Source organism: Erpetoichthys calabaricus, chromosome 9 (assembly GCF_900747795.2).
Source record: "Erpetoichthys calabaricus chromosome 9, fErpCal1.3, whole genome shotgun sequence".
Classification (NCBI taxonomy): Eukaryota; Metazoa; Chordata; class Cladistia; order Polypteriformes; family Polypteridae; genus Erpetoichthys; species Erpetoichthys calabaricus.
In genome coordinates, this window is record NC_041402.2 from 119,220,399 (window position 1) to 119,242,143 (window position 21,745).

Here is a 21,745-nt window from a genome sequence, read left to right on the forward strand (position 1 = left end):
CGCAGGACACACACACACCCACACATCAAGCACACACTAGGGCCAATTTAGAATCGCCAACCGACCAAAGACTGCATGTCTTTGGACTGTGGGAGGATACTTAAAAGTGTATTTCTGGGGGCAGATCTGCTACACAGAAGACTAAACCTGCAGGTGTCCTGCTATGTAGGGAATTTTATCATCTTGGATTTCAGACAGCTTCAGTGTTTTGCTTGCTCCTTTACAGTGTATTGTACTCTAGTATTTGTATGTTATTAAAGACTTTATTAGTATAAGCCTTACTCTTGTTACACTCTAATGCATATGCAGACTTAAAATATTCCTTAAATATGTTAGTATTTCAAGAAACATCTGTGGGAATACTCAGGAAAATTCCTAAAGTATACTTGATGGGACAGATCATTTCCTATATTGTGCTTAAAAATAAAGTGAAAACTAGAAGGGCATCTAAATGAATTACTGTGATTTAGGCAAATGATCTAGAATATGCAAGATCAGCCAGTAATCAAAATGTAAAATTTTGACTAAAGGAGATAAAAGACAACTAATTTTTAAGGCATGTCATTCCACTTATGAGCATTGAGAAAAGGCAGATAAGAATTTTATTTCAACATAAAAGAGGATTTAGAATACAATTATCAATATTATATAGTCAGAACTAAAACGAGCAAACACATAGAAATTCCTTAATATACTGGGTCTGTTCATGCATCTCTCTCTGAACAGGGTTGGGTCAGGTTGTTGAATGACTTTGTTTATTTATATCATGATGTTTGGAAAGTTGTATCGAGTGTATTTATGACTAAACTGTGTTTTATATACATGTGCCTTACATGTGTTTGTTAAGCTCAATTACATTAATACAAAAGTAAACTTAATAATGTAAAATATCACATATAGTTAGAATTATATATGTACATACAAGAGCCGATACACTGCATCCTCCAGCCGATTCTCCAAAAATGGTCACAGAGTCTGGGTCTCCTCCAAAAGTCTTAATATTCCTTTGAACCCACTGTAGAGCTGCTATTTGGTCTAGGAGGCCCCAGTTTCCACGACAATGGTCATCACCAGTGCTAGATATTAACAAAAGGTATAAAAGATAAATAGATAATGAAAAGTGATGAACACTACTTGTTATTCTTGAATTCTATAATATCAATTACAAATGCACAATTAAATATTTAGAAAATCTACCTCAAAAATCCTAAAATTCCCAACCTATACTGGATCACCACCACCACCACATTCTCATAAGCAGCAAGTGCTGAGCCATCATAATGGGAGGCTGCGCCCATCATTAATCCTCCTCCATGAATCCACACCATTACCTGGAAAAGTGAAACATTTCAGTAGTATTTCAGCATAAATAGAAAGAAAAAACAAGCTTTTTAAGGCTGAACATAATAATGCAGGAGCACTGTTTTTCAATTGTGGTCATTAGATCCTGAATGAAGACATCTTATACACCTGGAAATGTTACTTCACAGAAAAAAAAATGCATTTTTAAACTTTTCACCCTGAAAGGGAGATTTTATGAGTATGGCAAAATAAAGAAGATGACAGTGGCTTTCAGAAGGTCCAAAGCTTCTCTGTTATCTGTAACGATGGGGAGATTGTGAAGGTGGTGCAAGCATACAATCAGCAGGAGTTCATCTGGGCCACATGCTGGAGTGAACTACAAACACTAAAGCTGTGTACAAGAAGGAACAGTCACTTCTATGTTTTGCAGGCCTCTGTTATAGATGCTTTATTAATCTATCATCGCAAGTCCAGTATTCTTTTGTGGTAAACAACATTAATACAAGTAAGGCAGGTAAACTCAATAAATTGATAAGGAAGACTGGAACTCTTTTTTAGAACACTCTAGACGAGAACAGGCCATTCAGCCCAACAAAGTTTGCCAATCCTATCCACTTATTTCTTCCAAAAAAACATCAAGTCTAGTTTTGAAAGTCCCTAACATCTTACTGTCTACCACACTACTTGGTAGCTTATTCCAAGTGTCTATCGTTCTTTGTGTAAAGAAAAACTTCCTAATGTTTGTGCAAACTTTACACTTAACAAGTTTCCAACTGTGTCCCCATGTTGATGAATTCATTTTAAAATAATAGTCTTAATCCACTGTACTAATTCCCTTCATAATTTTAAACACTTCAATCATGTCACCTCTTAATCTTCTTTTGCTTAAACTATATAGGCTCAGCTCTTTTAATCTTTCCTCATAATTCAACCCCTGTAGCCCTGGAATCAGCCTAGTTGCTCTTCTCTGGACCTTTTCTAGCGCTGCTATGTCCTTTTTGTAGCCTGGAGACCAAAACTGCACACAGTACTCAAGATGTGGCCTCACAAGTTCATTATAAAGGTTGAGCATAACCTCCTTGGACTTGTACTCCACACATCTTACTATATAACCTGACATTCTGTTAACCTTCTTAATTAAACTCTTAATAAACTACTAACAATTACTGACAATTACACCCATCGTCTGCATGCCATTCTGGTTAAATGGAGGAGCACCTTCAGCGATGGACTGATCCAGGTGCTCTGCTACAGCAAGTGCTATATGAGATCATTTTTGACAACAGTCATTATAGTGTATAACGAGTCCGCTTACTGCCAGACTGGTGTTGACCTCTCAGTGTCTGAAAAGGATTACATTGTTTCATGCACCAAGATGAAGCTTTTACATGCTGGACAGGCTATGGATTCATGTAAACCTGTTTCTTTTTTTTAGTATTATTATTAATTTTATTTGAAAAAAATAATGTTCCATACAGCCAAGTCTAACTTAACTAAACAAAGTTCAACACCCACCCAAGAGAAAGAGAGAAGAGCCAACAGCTACAGCAAACCTTTAAAAAACTACAAAGAAAAAATGTCCTTTACCTTGGTATAAAATGCTTATTCTAAAATGTTATTAATTAGGTCTTGCCATACTTTAAAAAAGTTTGAACAGACCCTCAACGCGAGAATTTGATTTTTTCATCTCAAATAGAATAGAACATCTGTTACCCACTGACTTATAACAGGGTGGGCTGGGATTCTTCCAGTTAAGCAGGATACGTCTACGCGCTAGAAGTGTGGTAAAGGCAATTACAATCAATTTGTCCTTCTCCACTTTAAGCCCATCTGGGAGTACACCAAACACAGCTGTTAATGAGTTAAGAGTGATTGTTGTCTAAAGTGATGTTAATTTGGTGCACGTCCAAAACATGTGGCTCAGTGAGACTGGAGCTAAATTGCAACGTTCACAGGTTGAATCTTGCCCTGGATATGTTTTGGACAATTTTAAACGAGTGATCAATAAAAGATTTTAAGTTGAATGATTGAATGCTTTGTGCATATGGAGCTAGAGTGTATTCTATGCATGGTTGCCTTCCACTCATTTTCTTAAGATATTAAGTGAAAGATCCTTTCCCTACCTCCCCCTGGGATCTTTGAAAGGAAGAGATTTTAATATGTAAACCTGATTCACAGTTCTTTTGCCCCACCTTCAGTGAAGTAAGATGCTGTTTGATTTCTAATCTGTATTAGTTAAAGTTAAGACAGTGATACAGGGTTTTAGAGTTGGTGTATCTGTTACTGTAGAGATTTTATACCCCCCAAGCTTATTTCCAGGTACTCCACTTGTTTCCCCACAAACGACATAAGTGTTCAACTAGGTCAACTGGCCTGTAATGAGTGAGTGTGAATGTGTAGCTGTGACTGTGCCCCATAATAGACTAGCACCTGGTACAGAGATGGTTACTTTCAGGTTATGCTATGGCTCCTCTTAAGTGCAATAAGCAGGATTATAAAAGAGAGAAATATATTAATTAAAGATGGCAAAGTGGTGTGATTATTAGAGCAGCCAGTTGGAATCTTGAAGTAGCCACAGTTGGTTTAGACTTCTCCCATGTTCCTTTCCTCCCTGTGCCCAAAGGTTCATATGTTAGTTTAACTGGTATATCTGCATTGTCCCTGTTTGTGTTAAAGTGTGACTCCCCGTGCCTCAAATGGTGCTAGCATGGTGGCCCTGTATTGGACAAACTGGGTTCAGAAAAGGAAAGAACAAACTAAGGAATTTATTGTGTAAAGCATAAACAAAATGAGATTGTGCAGTGATATCACACAATAAAAAAGTGCAGAGCGAGGCAGATACCTGTAGTGGTATGTGACATATGAGAGCCTGCACAGACTTTACACAAGCCCTAAATATTAAAAAGAAAAACAGACAGTGGGTAACTGAGTTTGAATCCTTTACACTTACAGGTAATCTTGACTCCTTGTTGAATTCTGCAGGGGTGTAGATGTTTAAATACAAACAATCTTCAGAAACAACAGGGATCTGGAATGTTAGCTTCACCTCCTCCAATAACTTTTCTATGAAGTCCACATTTTGGATACAACTATAATAAAATTAAAACCAAGATTCAAGATTATACTTTGAATTAAAAAGGAAAGTACATAAGTAAAAAGAACAAGGTAATGGATTATAGAAAGAACATTGTATTATACAAAAAATGAAATGTGCAAAGACTCAATCGGTTTAATGGCAGCCAACACATAAACAAATCAGAAAGCTAATGCTGACAACATAACGGTTTAGACATTCATTATACTACACATACGCTTACATTTAATCAAACTACTCTTTTTTTACAAATATTTCCAGATTTATCAGCATTAACTGAATATAATTTTTCACCAGGTGTCCATTCACCCATTTCTACTTGTTTCACATCTCTGTACTGTCTGTTTGTTTGGAATCAGTAGCGTTAGCATCAGCAGAAAGTTGCATTTAAAGTAGCTGCCAGGGTCACTTCAAAAACCCCTTCACTAGCAACACAAAGTAGAAAAAGTTTAAAATCATGAAAGGTGGCAGGTTAGGGAGTACCTAAGAGTCCTGGGTTCAAATCCCAATGAATGCTATGAGTAGATTAGAAACATGCTACATAAATATTATTAATCTAAAAATTATCTGTGCACACTCTTATTGAGTGTTTTACAATGGGATGGTAATATAATGGTTATTGTTACCACCAGTGTCCTATGATATCCTAGGCTAAATTTATTGCCTTTGGGAATTCTGCATGCTCTCCCTGTGTCTGCACTGGTCTTTTGTCCAGATTCTCCATTACTTTCTCACAATTTCAACAGCCTGAAGGTTAGCTGATGTGGCAGCATTCCAAAATGGCTTTGTATCTGAGTCTGCAGTGAACTGCCACCATATTCAGGAATTCTTTTTGCCTTGATCCCAATACTGCTGTTAAATGTTCAACCCCAGTCCATCCAGTCCATCACAGGAGACAGCCCATCATGGTTAACTCAGACCCTCAATCAATGAAACAGCATATATCAAGACTATTGGAGGAAACCACACATGCACTGAAGGTTCATGCAAACAGCACCCAGAAAACAGTCTGGTGAGGACTTGAACTGGGTTTCAGCAATGCCACCCAGTGTGCCACCATGCCACTTTAGATATGTGAAACATGTTCCTCCACCATGCTGTTTCGTTACAGACAAATACAGTAAACATAGAAATCTTCTTCTTGAACAAACTCAATTTGGAGAATATTGATAGATTTTGTTACATAAAACAGGCATTAACTGTTTAGAAATAACTCAGTAAAGTGATGCCTTCAGAAGAAATCATCCCACACAGCATGAAACTGACAGAAAGCACAAGGGCAGACATTCCAAAAAAGATAAGCAATCCTTGGCATCGTTCGTTTAACCCATAGTTAGGCATGGCTCACATTTTCTAAATTTAGAAATTTAAATTTCACCAAAGTCAAAAAGACAAAATATCAAGGTAAGATAACTAGCAATCATGGAACTGTTGCCCCAGATATTGGTCACCCAGAAATGCAAAACCTAGTTATAGATTATGTGGTTAATTTCTTATTTTACCCACCTATCCTTCCATTGTCAAAACCACCAAATCTCATCCATGGACCAGTATTCTGGAGTCTATACTGGTAGTGTTGAGTGCTAAGCAGAAATCAGCTCATGATGATATGCCAGTTCTCTTACTTTATAAATGCATATTGTAAATAAGCAGTAAAGTTTGTCCAGCCTACTAATTATCAGCACCTGTCAAGCACTATAAATACCATGAGGTTCATAAATATTTCTGCACTCAACGTGTCATCTTTAGACCTTACAGTGTTGGTTTTACATGATACTTTACACAAACAGACGTTCCAGTTACTCACTTAATTAATTGTAAAAATAATCGGCCCATCTAGTTGGCAATAATTTACAAGAATAATTTTAAAGGCATTTTTTTTGTAAAAATGCATGCTACACATGACATACTCCTCTGGTTGCACTTGACTGCCATTTACTAGCACTTCATAATAATCACTGATAATCAGTCAGATTTGGGGATTTGGGTTCATTTCTCACTCTGATTATCTTTTACTGGAATTTGTATGTTCTGTTTATGTTGTGCTTTTCTCAAGAACCTGGTTGTTACAAATGTCCCCAAATACATATGGTTAAGTTAATACCTTCACTGGACCCCTTACAGTTTGTGTATCATACCAATCGAACCACAGATGACGTGATCACACTTGTCCTCCACGCCATATTATCCCACCTGGAGGAACAGTATAGTTATTGCAGGATTTTGTTTATTGACTTACAGTTCAGCCTTTAATGCAATCATCCCACAACAGCTAATAGTGAAAGTTTCTATGCTCAGATTGAACACTTTACCTTGTAACTGGATCTTGGACCTCTTGTCAGAAAGACAACAGACAGTATGTGTTGGCACTAAAACATTGTACACCATCAAACTGAGGACAGGGGCCCCTCAGGGCTGCATGCTCGATTCATTGCTCTTTACTCTGCTAACACATGACTGTTCTGCCAAATGCAGCAAAAATCAACTCATTAAGTTTGCTGATGATACAACAGTACTAGGACTCATCAGTAATGAAGATGAAACAAAGGCTGAATATCCCCCACTACATATTAGTGGTTCTCCTCTGGAAAGGGTAAGCAGCACAAAATTCTTGGACGTCTGCATCATTGAGGCTCTCTCCTGGACTCTTAATGCCACACACCAGGTCAAGATAGTTCAGCAGATGTTGCCGTTCCTTAGGAGGCTTAAGTGAGTGAGAATCCCTCCTCCCATCCTCACAACCTTCTACAGGGGCACTACTGAGAGTGTCCCGATTCAGAAACTGCAGTGTTTCTGAGAGAAAGACTCTGCAACGTGTGGGAAGGATGGCTGTGAGGGTTATCAGGGTCACTCTCCCTTCCATTGAGGACATTTTTAAGGACTGATACAAGAAGAAAGATTCCTGTATTGTGAGAGACTCCTCACACCCTTCTCATGAACTGTTCGATCTTTTGACAACTGGTAGGAGATATCGCTCCAGAAAATCAAGAATAGCCAGAATGTGCAATAGCCTCTTTCCACAGGCAAAATGACTGCTAAACTCTCTGTAATATGCACATAACAAGCCAGTTTTTATACACATAATTATTTTTTTAGCTGTAGTATTTAATTGACTAATTTACATAAGTATTGATTGAACTTTGTCTTGATTTACTTTTTTGTGGGTTTTCCCTTTTTCTGGTATAGAATAACACAGTTTCATTCCACTGTATTTTAGATATGGCTGGAATGACAAATAAAAACTGGAACTTATCTTTAAAATGTCCCAGTGTGAAGCTAGGGACTGGGTTACTCATTAGGATAAGCCCCTTCCTTGTCCTTGAACTGCAGAGTTTAGGCTGCACAAACATAAAGGTTTGCTGAAACACTGAAGGGTTTAAAGGGGCTGTCCAAGAAATCCAAACACTGGCTAGCAGTGCCAGGCACAAAGAAAATTTCCCAAACTCCAAACATAAATATCTGTTCAGATAAGAAATTGCATTGTGCTTATCGTGGTAACTGACTAAAACAGATTATGACAGGTAAGTTGAATTTTCTAATAAAAAAATGCAATAATATACTGAGACAAGTTGCTTACTTATTCAATTTTTGCAAAACAGTCTAATCTGCTGGGAATGGGGGCAGTGCCACACTTTTCCCAAATATAGAGACACTACTGCGCATGGTATATGCAACTGCAAAGCATCTCTAGTTTCACAGCTATGGATATTTGGGCAGATAGATAGATAGATAGATAGATAGATAGATAGATAGATAGATAGATAGATAGATAGATAGATAGATAGATAGATAGATAGATAGATAGATAGATAGATAGAACGTCATTGGCAATCAGAACTTATATAAATTAAAGAAAAAAAAGAACTAAGTGCAAATGAAAACAGAGTTTCTCTAAAAGGGTGAGAAAAAATATTGGAAAAAAAGATTCAGAATTTTCATGTCTATACCCTACTGCCTTTTCTATACACAATTTTAGGAAAGCTATGCTCTGCGAAGAATTAGCGCTCACAATATGCTTGATCCCCGCCTTGAGCTTTCGTCTGCAATGTTCTTGATTCCCTTCCAGGGTTGGTTCCAGCCTTGAGACTGATGGTACGCGGGTAAGGCGAGCCTGAATTGGGCCAAATGAACTGGAGCATTGGATGAGTGTTGATATTTTACTATTAAACATTACAGTGTCTTAGTGTACGCAATACAATAGCGATTAATTGTAAAGTTAACGTTAAAAGTAAACATTGTTTTATACCCCCCAGCTCCTTTTTTCTACGTAGCAATTATTAATTTATTCGATAGGCTATGCAAGATCAACTCAAATTCATTAACAGCTACACAGAACTCATAAAGTGCCCCCCTAGTCAGTATACGTGCTCACATGGCAGGGTGACGAGTGGCATCTCGGACTCCAGTCCACGGCTCCGGGGGCTCCGGGGCGATTAGCCTCAGCGATCCCAGCGGGGGTTTGGCAAAGGGGATCCCGAGGTATTCGTGAACAAGCCGCTCAGTCCCCTTCACTCGCGACACGCTGCCTTTTAAGCGGCCGTTTTCTACGGACACAACTGGGTTAACATGATCGTCTCCTAGAGAAAAAGAAAGAAGGAGAGACAAACATTTGTCAAGTCAGTAAATGCATGTATTTGGCGACACGTCCCTCCGTTTTTTAAATCCTCTACTAGAAATTACATATAACGCAGATGCCAAGCCCTGGTTAGAAGCCAGAAAGTCTCACAATCTTTCTCACTCTTTTCTGATTGGGACAATACCCTCTCCGAGCACGCTGAGTCTTTCGATTAAACGGGACAATTAGGGTTTTTAAAAGGTAGTACCGAGTATTACCTTGTCTCAAAATTTTCAAAATAATACCTGTTGACTGTGATGCCAGTCCGATCCATATTATAAAAGAAATAAAAATAAAAAACTGAGTAGTCTCTCCCATCGTTCGTGTTAAACTTGCGCCTAATTCCTTGTAGAATGTAGAGAAAGATATCTTGGCACTGTGTCAGTCTCTGACTGTGGGCTCAGTTCAAAGTTCATCGAACAACCGGCAATCTGCGGCAAAGTGCTGAGATAAGAGCTTGTGGTCCCAGTCGGGCAAAGGCGGAAATTTAAGGGCAAAAGGTAATTGAGCAAGAGCTCCCTGTTCAAGGAAGCATTCTGCAATTTCCCCGGATGTTCTAGCTCAACTGATATTAAGTGCAACTAAGGCATTGGGTGATTTCTTAATATAAAGTAAAAGGAAAGATGAGATTAAATTATATAAAACACGATCATTATTCACAGAGCACAGCAATTAACAGAATAGTTTATATACTGTGTTTCACAACAAAAAACACACACACACACACAGCCGACATCTGCTTTAGGTAAACAGCTTGGGTGTGCATAGTTACATGTAACAGGAGATTCTTGAAGCACGGCACCTGTCAGACCAATGTGCGGAAAAATCAGAAGCAATACGGTAATATGCTTGTCTCTCCCTGAATGTAAATAGCAATAATATGGAAAAGGGTCTGGCTGCAGGTAGTGTTGATAATATTGTATGTAGGAGGACTGGGAGGAGCTAAACAGCAAAGTGCGTGTTTACACTCCGAAAACCATGTGAAGGGTCAAAATAAACGTGACCTGCAGATTTTGAGAACATCTATCTATCTATCTATCTATCTATCTATCTATCTATCTATCTATCTATCTATCTATCTATCTATCTATGCAGGATATGCTGTATGTGGGTATGCAGTATATTGGTTTCTGACGTTACAGTATATTGAACCGTCATTAAAGTTTCAAAAATGCTGATCATCACTGTGTGTGTCCAACAATACATTTAACATTCCATAGCACTTGAGCATTTATTCTGCGTGGATGAGGGGATTGCAGGGCAGTCTTAAATTATGGGCACATTGGGCACTAGCCGGGGTCTCCAGGAGCATAGGGGCCCACAATATTTCTGATGTCTATGTATGTTTCTGTTTTCCTTTCAAAACAGGGGCCCCAGTGCACTAGTTTGCCCGTGGGTCTATGATGTTGCTAATGCAGCCCTGGAATATCATTGATTGAATTCGGCAAAGCCCGGGGGCGGCGAAAATGTGTATTGCCCTGAGTAGTAGAATGGTGTGCGCTGCCTCTGAACTGGTAACATACTGTAGGATTTGACTCAGTGTTAAAGCCACAGACAGAAACACGGCATGACCAACAGCACAACATGCAATATATGAAATCATCACAACAATATTTATTCAGGGTCGTCTTAACGTATGCACCATGGGCACTTTATTGTGATGTCCTGCACTCACTTTGTCTTATCTCACTTAATGCTTCAGGTCTTTTCTGTGATTCCTCCAGTAAAACTCCACACCTTTATTTGGCAGCTATCACTTCAGCTTTGACATTGCTTATTTGATTTTTTTTCTTCTTTGGTGTGGCGCCTTCCTGCATGCTTTTTGCCTCTATCACACTTAATACTCTGTACTCCACAACACAGCGGACAATATTGCAGTCGTCATTTTGAATGGACTGAGACAGGCAACAATTATATGTGGGGAGAAAGGCTTGCAATTGGGATTACATTGAGTGTGGATTTAGGCAGAGACAGAATCAGCTCAGCAAGAGGAGGCATCAAATAAATGACTCCAGCCATCCATTTTCTGAACCACCTTCTCCATTACAGGGTAGTGGTGAGCTGACAGCAGAAATCAGGAACCCAACTCTGATTGGGGTGCCAGTTCATAGCAAGCCACAAGTGACATAGCTCTCATTGTCTCATCTCCTTTTGTAAGGAACATTTCTATTTTTATGTAATTTTTTTTAGTCTGATCAATTTCTTCACTTTTCTTTTCTTTTAATATAAATACATTTGCTGTTCCAACACCTTTTCTTGGTTTTTGTCTTTTTCTTTTTTATATCCCAGTTTATGCTTCATAGGGTATGATCAGCGCCACAAATTCAACGAGCATCTGACAGTGAACTGGAATTTTAACCTGGTTCTTAGTTTGACGCACATTTGTAAAAAGCATTTCTTAATAAGTAGACAGATGAAAATGACAGTGATATCCTTTGCGTTACACCAAAGTAGAAGAAGTGAATGAAAGCCTAGCTATTTATAGCCGGCATATCCTTTTGTAAATAGTTAAACGGTTCACTTACTTTTTTTAATTTATTTATGTTTTTAATTTCATCATAGGTGAGAGCACGACACGCGCAGGAAGCATAATCGTCAACCCCGCAGACAGCCTGTCCGGGAAGCGCGTGTTTCTGCGTGGCCAGCCTTAACGTAAGGCACCAGGGTTGCAGTACTGTAGTCACCACGGCAACGTGACGCGAGTAAAACTGAGACGCCGCTCCGGGAAGAGCAGGGGCCCACTGGAGAAACAAGCCGCTACTCTACGAGCACGGAGGTAGTGCTGCAATTGTCGCGGAAGCGCACAAGACTAACTTTCAGAGTATTTTTTTGAGAGATCGACAAAATGTAGATGCAGCTAGCCTATGCTAAGCAGGGTGATGTTTTAGAGCAGGGGTAGGCAACGTTAGTCTTGCCGCAGTGTCTGTAGGATTTCGTTCCATCCCAATTGCTTCATTAGAATGAATTTACACAGGTTCCACATTAAACATGGCAGCACAGATATTTCTGTAGCGGCCCACCTCAACAGCCATGGACGCTGTGAGAGGGACTTTAAAGTCACAGTGCTTATGGGCAACTTCAAAACACAGCAAGAGAGAAAAGAATGGGAAGTTAAACTCATGCTAAAATTTAATACATTACAACATGGCTTGACTAGAGACAAGAGTTTTATGGCCAGATATGAGGATTGTTTACATCTCTCAGAATGACAGACAACCTGTCTACAGATCCACATTGTTTTGAAAAAACTCACTTCAAAAGACTTTGTTGGACAGTTATCTTATCCAGAGATCTTGACAATACATTGTTCTTTTCTCTCTTGTTAAATTAACCCTAGCCTGAATGAATCTATTAATTTTTTACATTTAAAATTTTTCATTTAAAGATTTCCCAATGTTGTTTCTTGTCCTAGAGTGTGTATATAAACATAGGGAACTCCAGTTTCTGTATTACATCTTGCCTGAAGAAGGGGCCTGAGTTACCTCGAAAGCTTGCATATTGTAATCTTTTTAGTTAGCCAATAAAAGGCGTCATTTTTGCTTGGCTTTTCTCTACAACTGTAACTACAGTTACTATTGAAATCAAGTGGCTGTGTATCAGGGTCCTTGTCCTTTGCCCTGAAGAGTAAGTTCTAACTCCTTCATGAACACAAATTAGGGTTAGGGTTAGGGTCAGGGTGCTGATTGTCTAGAGATACTTTTGCTATTGAAGATTGCATAATATGTTGATGAAAAAAAGAAATGGAACACTTGTTGTTGGACAGAAATATCGACTTTCAATGCTGAAATAATAATAAATAAATGAGAATAATTGAAAAAACAAAACAGTACAAAAACAAAAAAAGAATAAAACAGGAACAACTGTGACCATTAACAGCAGTGTGGTTGTGATCCTTCAAGGTCTTATGTGACAGCCTCTTGCAGCCCACCACTGCTTCACACCTCTGGTTCATATAGTCAATGACCTCTTATTGAGGGATGTTATCCTATTCCTGAAGAATGGCCTGATGAAGTCGCTGGTTATTTTCATGCTGAGGGTGACTTCTGTAGATGCTGAGATATCCAGGGTATCATCCCAAAGATGCTCTATTGTGCTTACGGTCAGATGAGAAGACATTCCTCAAGACAGTTAAGACCCACAGCCTCTATTTGTAGCCAGAAATTGTACTGCTAAGGGGTCTCACATTTTAGTAATAATAATAATAATAATTCATTATATTTATATAGCGCTTTTTCAGTACTCAAAGCGCTATCCACACAGGGAGGAACCAAACCCACAATTTTCCACAGTCTTCTTACTGCAAAGCAGCAGGACTACCACTGCGCCACCTGTGTAGTAGTGACCAGAGGACCTACTCTACACAGCTTGTAGAGCATGTCTTGCTCTCCCTGATCTTGGTGGGTAAAAGTACATGTACCGAGCTTTTGGATATTTAGTAAATTTTAGTGCCCTACGGCACAAGATGTATCTTCTTCTTCACCAACCATGACGTGCCAATTTGTCTGATTTGTATAATTCTTTGATTTGGTAGGCAAGTTTTTATATACCAAATATGCTGATATTTTGCAATGCATTTTTTTTCTTATCCTGAAGCCCATTTAATCACTTAATTTATTTCAATGGCCATGTTGTAAATGTTTATGTATCTTTTCAAATCAGCAAATTCCATTAAATATCTTTCACTGCTATCTCTAGTTCTTGGATGACTCAATTTTTAGGATGCATCAGCAATATAGATAAGTGGTGGCTCTGAGGCTAGGGATCTGCACTGGTTGCTGGTTCAAATCCCATTACTGCCAGAAGATATCCTATTCCATTGAGCCCTTGAGCTATGCCCTTAATCTGAAAATTGTTCCAGGGCACTGTACAATAGCTGACCCTGTGCTGTGGCCTCCAATGGTCTGTGAAAAGACAGGGTTTACTACAGTGTACCAAATACCAAAAAAGTGGAGGAGGACTTCACCATGGGCTGCAAGGATAACCAACTACAACCAAACATTACCAAGATGAAGGTGCTGGAGTGGACATCTAATGTGCTATAGCCTCCTCAGATGAGTCTCCATATTGAGGGCTGGGGAAAGTAGTGCAGCCTTATTAACATCTGAGGAGGTCCATTGAACACTAGATGGAGTTAGGTGGACAGCAAAGACATGCTGCAGAAAATGAACCAGTTTTGAGTGCTACGTCATGTTTAATGTGTGAAATAAGATGGAGAAGCTAGGGGAGTTCTACAAGTCAAATGTGCCACTGTGCTACAACACCAGTTTAGGGTATGCCAGGCTCCTGAATAAACCAATGAAGAAGGTCAGTTGTCATGCAGGACTCATACTGGATTTACTGGAACAGAGGTAGATTAAGGAATGAGGGGAAACTGCCACATCAAAGTATCATGACTAATGCTACCCCTCTGCTTCATAATGTGATGTCCACCCTGGTGTGTTAGGAAGCACTGCTGAGGCTGTCTTTTTGCTCCCAGCCATCAGAGGGTATAATAGCTCCTTCCACCATATCCATTTTCACCTTTGTCAGTTTTAAGAGACTCACTGAAAATGCACAATATTTCTTTAGGGCACTACACATTAAATGTGCACTGTGTATACTATGCTCACTGGTTTGGGCTTTGCATTTAGATAATATCTTGCACTTTGGTTTTTACTGATTTTATGTACACTACAGTTGTGCTTGAAAGTTTCTGAACCCTTTAGAATTTTCTCTGTTTCTTCATAAATATGACCTAAAACATCATCAGATTTTCACTCAAGTCCTAAAAGTAGATAAAGAGAAACCAGTTAAACAAATGAGACAGAAATATTATACTTGGTCATTTATTTATTGAGGAAAATGATCGAATATTACATATCAATCAATCAAATAGCATCTTCCTTTATCTATCTATCTATCTATAAGGCGATTACATCTTGCCTGAAGAAGGGGGCCTGAGTTGCCTCGAAAGCTTGCATATTGTAATCTTTTTAGTTAGCCAATAAAAGGTGTCATTTTGCATGGCTTTTCTCTACATTCATAATGGCTAACACGGTACAACACCCTAGTACTATATCTATAAGGCTATATTTTTGGGGATCATTTCTATAGTTTGTTCCTAGAGAAATGTGTTTCTAAAGTGATTGGTCTCGCTACCAATGATGAAGATTTACTTTGTTTTCTTCTGAGCGTGATGATCAGTAGTAAGGGTTTGTTTGTAAGACTACTTGCTAAGTTTGATGATAGTTTCTCTTCTTGAGAAGTCGAAAGAAGGAAACATGTTCTGAGTGGTATCTATCTATCTATCTATCTATCTATCTATCTATCTATCTATCTATCTATCTATCTATCTATCTATCTATCTATCTATCTATCTATCTATCTATCTATCTATCTATCTATCTATCTATCTATCTATCTATCTATCTATCTATCTATCTATCTATCTATCTATCATATAGTACACTTTGTTATCTACGTAGAATGCACCTTTATTGGTAATCATCTGGCTTTTTCTGGTCATTAGGTTATTATTAACTAACACCCCATCCAGCTCTGAAAGTTTCACTTGGTTGTGTTAACTGAGGGCCAGAATTTTCCAACAGTTACAGAGGCCAGGAATGGGGAGAAATATTTGAGTAAGCACCAGACCTGCATGAATCTAACAAACAATATGATCCATTGTGTTTGGTGATACAACCAATTTTGGAAAGAGCAACATAAAAAAATACAAAAATGTACTAATGATGGGATGTTTGATCTGAATGTGTGAGAAACTGTGGATGGTGTACAGATACATAGCTTTAGCTGCAAGCATTCTTTTAAAACATGGCTGATAAGCAAGAGGACTGTTTCAGTGACCCTAAAACCTTCTATTAAACAAAAGAAAAAAAATTGCCATACCACTTTATATTTACATTGTATTAAGTGTAGCCTAGTATACTGGGGTTCATTAATTGTTTCATTGTTGATCAAATCCTGCAATAAATCCACTTGTTACAACCACTCTTTCCCATCTAAGGACCATTCTAGACTTATTATCTTTGAAATGTATTTAAAAACAAAAACACTGTGACTAAATAATTGGAATGCACTACTTCTAAATCTGTCACTCATTTTATTATTGAACATCACTTTTTATAGTGTCTTAGCAAATGTGACACATGTTCAGAACTTAATTCTAATACTCATCACACATATTCCCACTGGCAGGTCATTGAAGGCACTTTCACTCTAGCACTCTAAGCACAGTTGTTCCTCACTTTTTCCAGCTCTGTTAAATTCAGACCACTTTTGATACAGCATACTAAATTAGATTAGATTAGATAAACTTTATTAATCCCATGGGGAAATTCAGATGAATGTGGCAAACGAAACATAAAAAAACAAGGATACCGACTCATAGGTCAGATGATACAGAAAATCGATCAATCAATAAATCAACTGATAAGTAAACAAATAAATAAAAATAAACCTAAAGAGTACATTGGGTGGAGGCATTGAGTTGCTTGATAGAAGTGGGCAAAAAAGATCCCCAGAGATGTTTGTAAGTACATTCGTGGTTGAATGAGACTGTGGCTAAAAGCGCTGCAAGAGAGCACCTCCAAGAGGAGAAGGAGGTGATTTTTATGACAGGATTCAAGTTTGCCATCATCCTCTTTTTCACAAAAGCTTCTAATCCAGATAAGCAATACTAAAAATGCTGGTTTCAGAAGACCCTTAACCTGAGAGAACATTAACATGGTGCACTTGGTAGCCCCTTCTGCTGCCAGTCATTGTATTTTTGTGCCTCACTGATCGTTGAAGCTAATGTTGATTTGCTAATAGTGTAAGCCATGGCAAATTGTCTTTTTCTGGCCCTTTGGATCAATCTTAAAACAAAACTCCCATGATATCGCTAACTAAATTAAATTACGCCTGGTCCAATACAGGAATAGTGAGAGTCATTTTTGGGGCCAGGCTGTGCATTTGCTTTGTAGACACTTGGCGTTCAGGGTTTCTAATGAAGTTAACTCAAGATAATGAAGATAGCTCAAGCTCAGCCTGAAAAATCTCTGTGGTGACCTTTGGGGTAGGTCACATGTGAAGACAGTCACTTTGCTGACATGAGTAGGACCTGCCCAGGACATATTTGGGGCTTGGCATTTGAAATTGGCACTTGGTTCAATGAATTCAAATTCTGTGCTAGAGAAGTAGCTGCAGATCCCATGCAAATTCAATAAATACTGGGTAGCTATAATCCAGCTCCTCCATGCATAGCATCTAATGGACAGAACCAGCCTAGGTGGATGGTGAGGATCTACTGGGAATGATCAGAAGATGCCCCTCATTAGGCTTCAACTCCATCTCCTGGGCCCTAGGGCAGGGCAACTGCAAGAATCTGGAGCCAAAAAGAGACCTGTTACTTTGTTGGAGCAACATTAAGACATGTAGGTAGACAACAATGGTAAGAAAAGTTATTAAGCAGAAGAAGCTTTTGGTCCAAAGTGAGGAGGGTGGAGGTAGGTGCTAGCTGATCATAAATGAAGCAGTTCAGTGAGACCATTTGAGACTGATTTCCGAATGGCCTTAAAAAAGGTTTTGGCAATCCATTTCATGGATTAGGAAGAGTAAGTAAGGTTAGTGTTGAGGGGATGGGGGTGGGATTGGTCTTTTTTGGTCTCTTTTGGGCCAGTGTTAAAAGATAAAACCAGTGGATACCTTCAGGTGATGGAGGCCGATGTCTGAGGCTGCTACAGGGACTAAAAAGTTCTGCAATGGCAAAGGCCACAGATTTGAATGAGATCTGGATAGAAGTGCTAAAACACTGGTTATTGCAGTAATATTCTAGTTAAAACATCTCTTCAAAGTTAACAGTGCCTAAAGAATGGCAGTCAGACTATAGTGTTCATTTAATAAAATTGTAGTGGTGCTACTAGAAGTTAAAACTGAAACTCCCAGCAGTCCCTGCAGTGGCTCTGATTGGTCTTCTGTCAAGGGTGCAGGGGCTGTTGGGGTCAAAAGAGGTCAGCGTAGCTTTTAAAAGGGGGTCAGTGATCATAAGAAGGAGAGGTGTTTTTTTGATCTGTGTTCCAAGTTCCTGTCTGTCTGCCTTCTAGTACCTGTACTTAATTGTTTTGTCCTAGATCGTTTTGTTGTTGGGGTCTGTATTGTCTGCTGTCTGTCTGTACACATGGCCATCCTGTAAGGAAAGGAGCGCTCCTGAACCCATCCACCTGTCTTCACCCATTCAGGAACTACCGGTAGGACTAGGTTTACATTCCCAATCAACGTGCGGATCTCTGGACTATCTATCTTCATCATTACATTTCATCCGTTGCCGTTTTTCATGGACTTTGCTGTGTGTGTTTTGTTTGTGCTTTGTGTATTTAATGTAATAGAGCCAATAGGGGAACACGGGGCAGTATTGTTGCTTTCATTTATTTCATTTGTTTTCATTACATTCATTAATTGTTGTTTGATAACCAGTTTGCTTTGTTTTGTCTCTGTTTGTGAGTGCGTGTGGGTCCAGCCAAGGCTGGGTGCGTCCCTGGAATCTCCACCATAGAAATAAATAAATCACCATCTTCTCAATGGTGTGAATCTTAGCGGCACTGGAGCACTACAGATTAATACAGAGAACATACTGTATGTCAATATCCAAATCTTTGTCCTTGCATAGATATTTGAAGTATCAACCTGTACACTGTGAACTTTATGTCTTATGATTCTGTGCACCATCTCATGCAAGGTGCTACAAGTATACGGGGTCATTGCTACATGCTTTTCAGTCCTTGGATTTGGGGATTAAGACTTGTGTTTGTATACCTACTGGTATTACTTTTTAATTGGGATGAAGCATTCTGGAAAGGATAATCTGATTTCTCTGCAGTTCATTGTTTTCATGGGCAGGACATCAAGGCACAGTAAAAATTAGACAAGTATTCAACTTGAGTTTCTAAGTGTTGAATCTTTGAAGTTTTGTGCATGATGTCTTCCTGGCTTCAGACTGATTAGCAGCACAAGTATGATGCATTCAAGTCCTGGTTTGTTCCTAGTAAGACTGGCTGTTTGTTTCTGTGGTAGACAGGGCTGGGCTGTACCAGAATTCAAGTACCGGAATTACATATTCAGAGGATTCAGCTCAGGGTAAGTTTATAAATGTGCACTCAAGAATACAGTTACTTTATGAAATGTAATTCTAAATAGTTTTAAACTGCATCTCCTATTCAAATCATGTACAGTCATCTCTCCTTTTCCATTTATTCAATCAACCGAGGATTGAAAATAAAAAAAAAAAATTAAAAATCCATAAAGTTTCAAAAAGTAAAACTTGAATTTGTCATGCCCCGAGCACAACACTGAACCCACGTGAATGAAGTGAGGTGTAGGCAATGGCACACCCAAGTATAGCCACCTGGCACAGACCCTCAGTCTCCAGCACTGGTTGTTTGAGCGTCAGTTTTATGTGAGATTCAAGTCAGGGCCATTCAATCCATTAGGTGACATAGGTGGCCACCTAAGGCACTGTCATCTGAGGGACACCATTTATGAAAGTTAAGGAGTGTGAGCTCCTGTCTCTGATGATACTGAGTAGGCGCTGTTACCCACTGGGTGCTGTTTATGAATGTAAAAGTGCACAGACTTCGTACACCAAGGGGCACTCGCTCCTTAAGACTGTGCTATATACACAAAGGACACAAAGGGGCATGCACTCTGGATGCCAAGGCTTAGGCCCCCATAGTCATCGAAGTCTAATACCTACTACCCTGCCTAGGGCTCCAAATGGATGTCGACCAGCACTGTGCATTTTCTGGTCACAATATAATTTAAATATGTTTAACTTGTTATACCATTTTTATGAACTAGGCCTAGGGTCCTCAATCATGGTTCTGGAGGGCTGCAGTGGCTACAGGTTTTCATTCCAGCCTGTTTTCTAATTAGAACTTAGTCCTTGCTGATAATGAAACTTGGTATTTAAATATATGTCTTGTTAGCACTTTCATTTGTCAAAGACAAATTTTAGTTACATTGTAGATCAGAGGTCCTCAATTACAGTCTTGGAGGTCTGCGGTGGCGGCAGGATTTTACTTCAACCAATTTCTAATTTAGAACCCATTTATTTACTACTTAAACAAAATGATTTTTGGGCTTCTTTTTAGTTATCTTGCCTGCTACAGTTCAGAACCCTTAATTGCCTATTTTATAGCAGCTGTATTTAATTTTCAATTGTTGCCTTTTTTCTTAACAAGACATTAGTTAATAATGAACTGCAGATAACCAGTATACCAGCAGCTCTCCAGCTAACGTGCTTCCTTTTAAACCTGAGCATATGCACAATGAAGTATCAATTACGTATATACTCGCGTATAAGTCTTGAAACTTGAATAATCAATCATAAAATCAGACCCAGACTTATACGCCCATTCAAAATTACGATACTTACATTTTTTTTTTTTACATCTTCTTGCTTCCTCCAATCTTGCACCAGTTTCTCAGACACATCGAATTTTGTTGCAGCAGCACAGTTACCAATTTCTTTCGCCACTTCAACAACTTTTAATTTAAAACCAGCTCCATATGTTCTTCTGATCGAACATTTCATCGTAGATAAGGGATGCTCTTACGCTAAAGGTGTATGAGGGTGTGAGATACAAAAAATACAACTCAGTGCAAACGTCGCTTCGGAATAGTTTGGGTATTACCTTGTTGTCATGTAGGCACAGTAGAGAGAGAGGGGTTAGGAGCACACGCTGATACAGCACATTACCACACCCATACAGGAAAAAAAAGGCAGTGTTCTCCATGGTTACTCTCTCAGGTGGGCGTTACCATATCATAATCTCGTGGACCAATAGCATGAGTTTTCCGCATTCGACTTATACGACCGACATTACAAAATACCAGAAATTATACCGTAAAATCAAGCCCCGACTTATCCGCGAGTATGTATGATAAGTTTAAATCTGTTCTGGTCCACAAATCACATGGATAATGTTCTCAGAGAAGGAAATTCTACAGTACAATTAAAGTTTCTCTTGGATGAATGAAAGCACTAACAAGCCAAATAGTTAAATATCAAGTTTCATTATCAGGAAAGACTGTCTTCTAATTATTAAACTAGTTAGAAAGAAAACCTGCAGTTGTACAGGACATGTATGAGGGAAGTGTGACCGTGGTGAGGTCTGCGGTAGGAGTGATGGATGCATTCAAGGTGGAGGTGAGATTACATCAGGGATCAGCTCTGAGCCCTTTCTTATTTGCAATGGTGATGGACAGGTTGACAGATGAGATTAGACAGGAGTCCCCGTGGACTGTGATGTTTGCTGATGACATTGTGATCCATAGCGATAGTAGGGAGCAGGTTGAGGAGACCCTGGGGAGGTGGAGATATGCTCTAGAGAGGAGAGAAATGAAGGTCAGTAAGGTCAAAACAGAATACTGTACATGTGTGTAAATGAGAGGGAGGTCAGTGGAATGGTGAGGATGCAAGGAGTAGAGTTGGTGAAGGTGGATGAGTTTAAATACTTGGGATCAACAGTACAGAGTAATGGGGATTGTGGAAGAGAGGTGGAAAAGAGAGTGCAGGCAGGTTGGAATGGGTGGAGAAGAGTGTCAGGAGTGATTTGTGACAGACGGATATCACCAAGAGTGAAAGGGAGGGTCTACAGGACACTAGTGAGACCAGCTATGTTATATGGGTTGGAGACGGTGGCACTGACCAGAAAGCAGGAGACAGAGCTGGAGCTAGCAGAGTTAAAGATTTGCACTGG

General features: G+C 39.1%; 1 protein-coding gene and 1 non-coding gene across 5 annotated transcripts in view; one reads left to right on the forward strand and one right to left on the reverse strand.

Annotated features, from left to right (window-relative positions):
* The window catches only part of LOC114658069 (fatty acyl-CoA hydrolase precursor, medium chain-like), a 169,105-nt gene that overhangs the window by 45,004 nt on the left and 102,356 nt on the right, over nucleotides 1–21,745 (reverse strand). For 2 of the 4 annotated variants that reach the window (XM_051931463.1, XM_028810100.2), the window contains exons 1-5: nucleotides 9,257–9,481; nucleotides 8,769–8,973; nucleotides 4,253–4,391; nucleotides 1,198–1,331; nucleotides 923–1,076 (exon numbers count right to left, since the gene is read on the reverse strand). The exons of the other annotated variants lie outside the window; for them this stretch is intronic. In XM_051931463.1, the coding sequence (XP_051787423.1) occupies nucleotides 923–1,076; nucleotides 1,198–1,331; nucleotides 4,253–4,391; nucleotides 8,769–8,973; nucleotides 9,257–9,329 (705 nt within the window). In that variant the 5' untranslated portion in view covers nucleotides 9,330–9,481. Of the gene's footprint in view, nucleotides 1–922; nucleotides 1,077–1,197; nucleotides 1,332–4,252; nucleotides 4,392–8,768; nucleotides 8,974–9,256; nucleotides 9,482–21,745 lie in introns of those variants that run through there. 4 annotated transcript variants of the gene reach the window in all.
* On the forward strand, nucleotides 15,074–15,285 carry LOC114658286 (small nucleolar RNA U3). The gene has a single exon (XR_003717336.1). It is a non-coding gene; the product is annotated as a small nucleolar RNA U3 (small nucleolar RNA).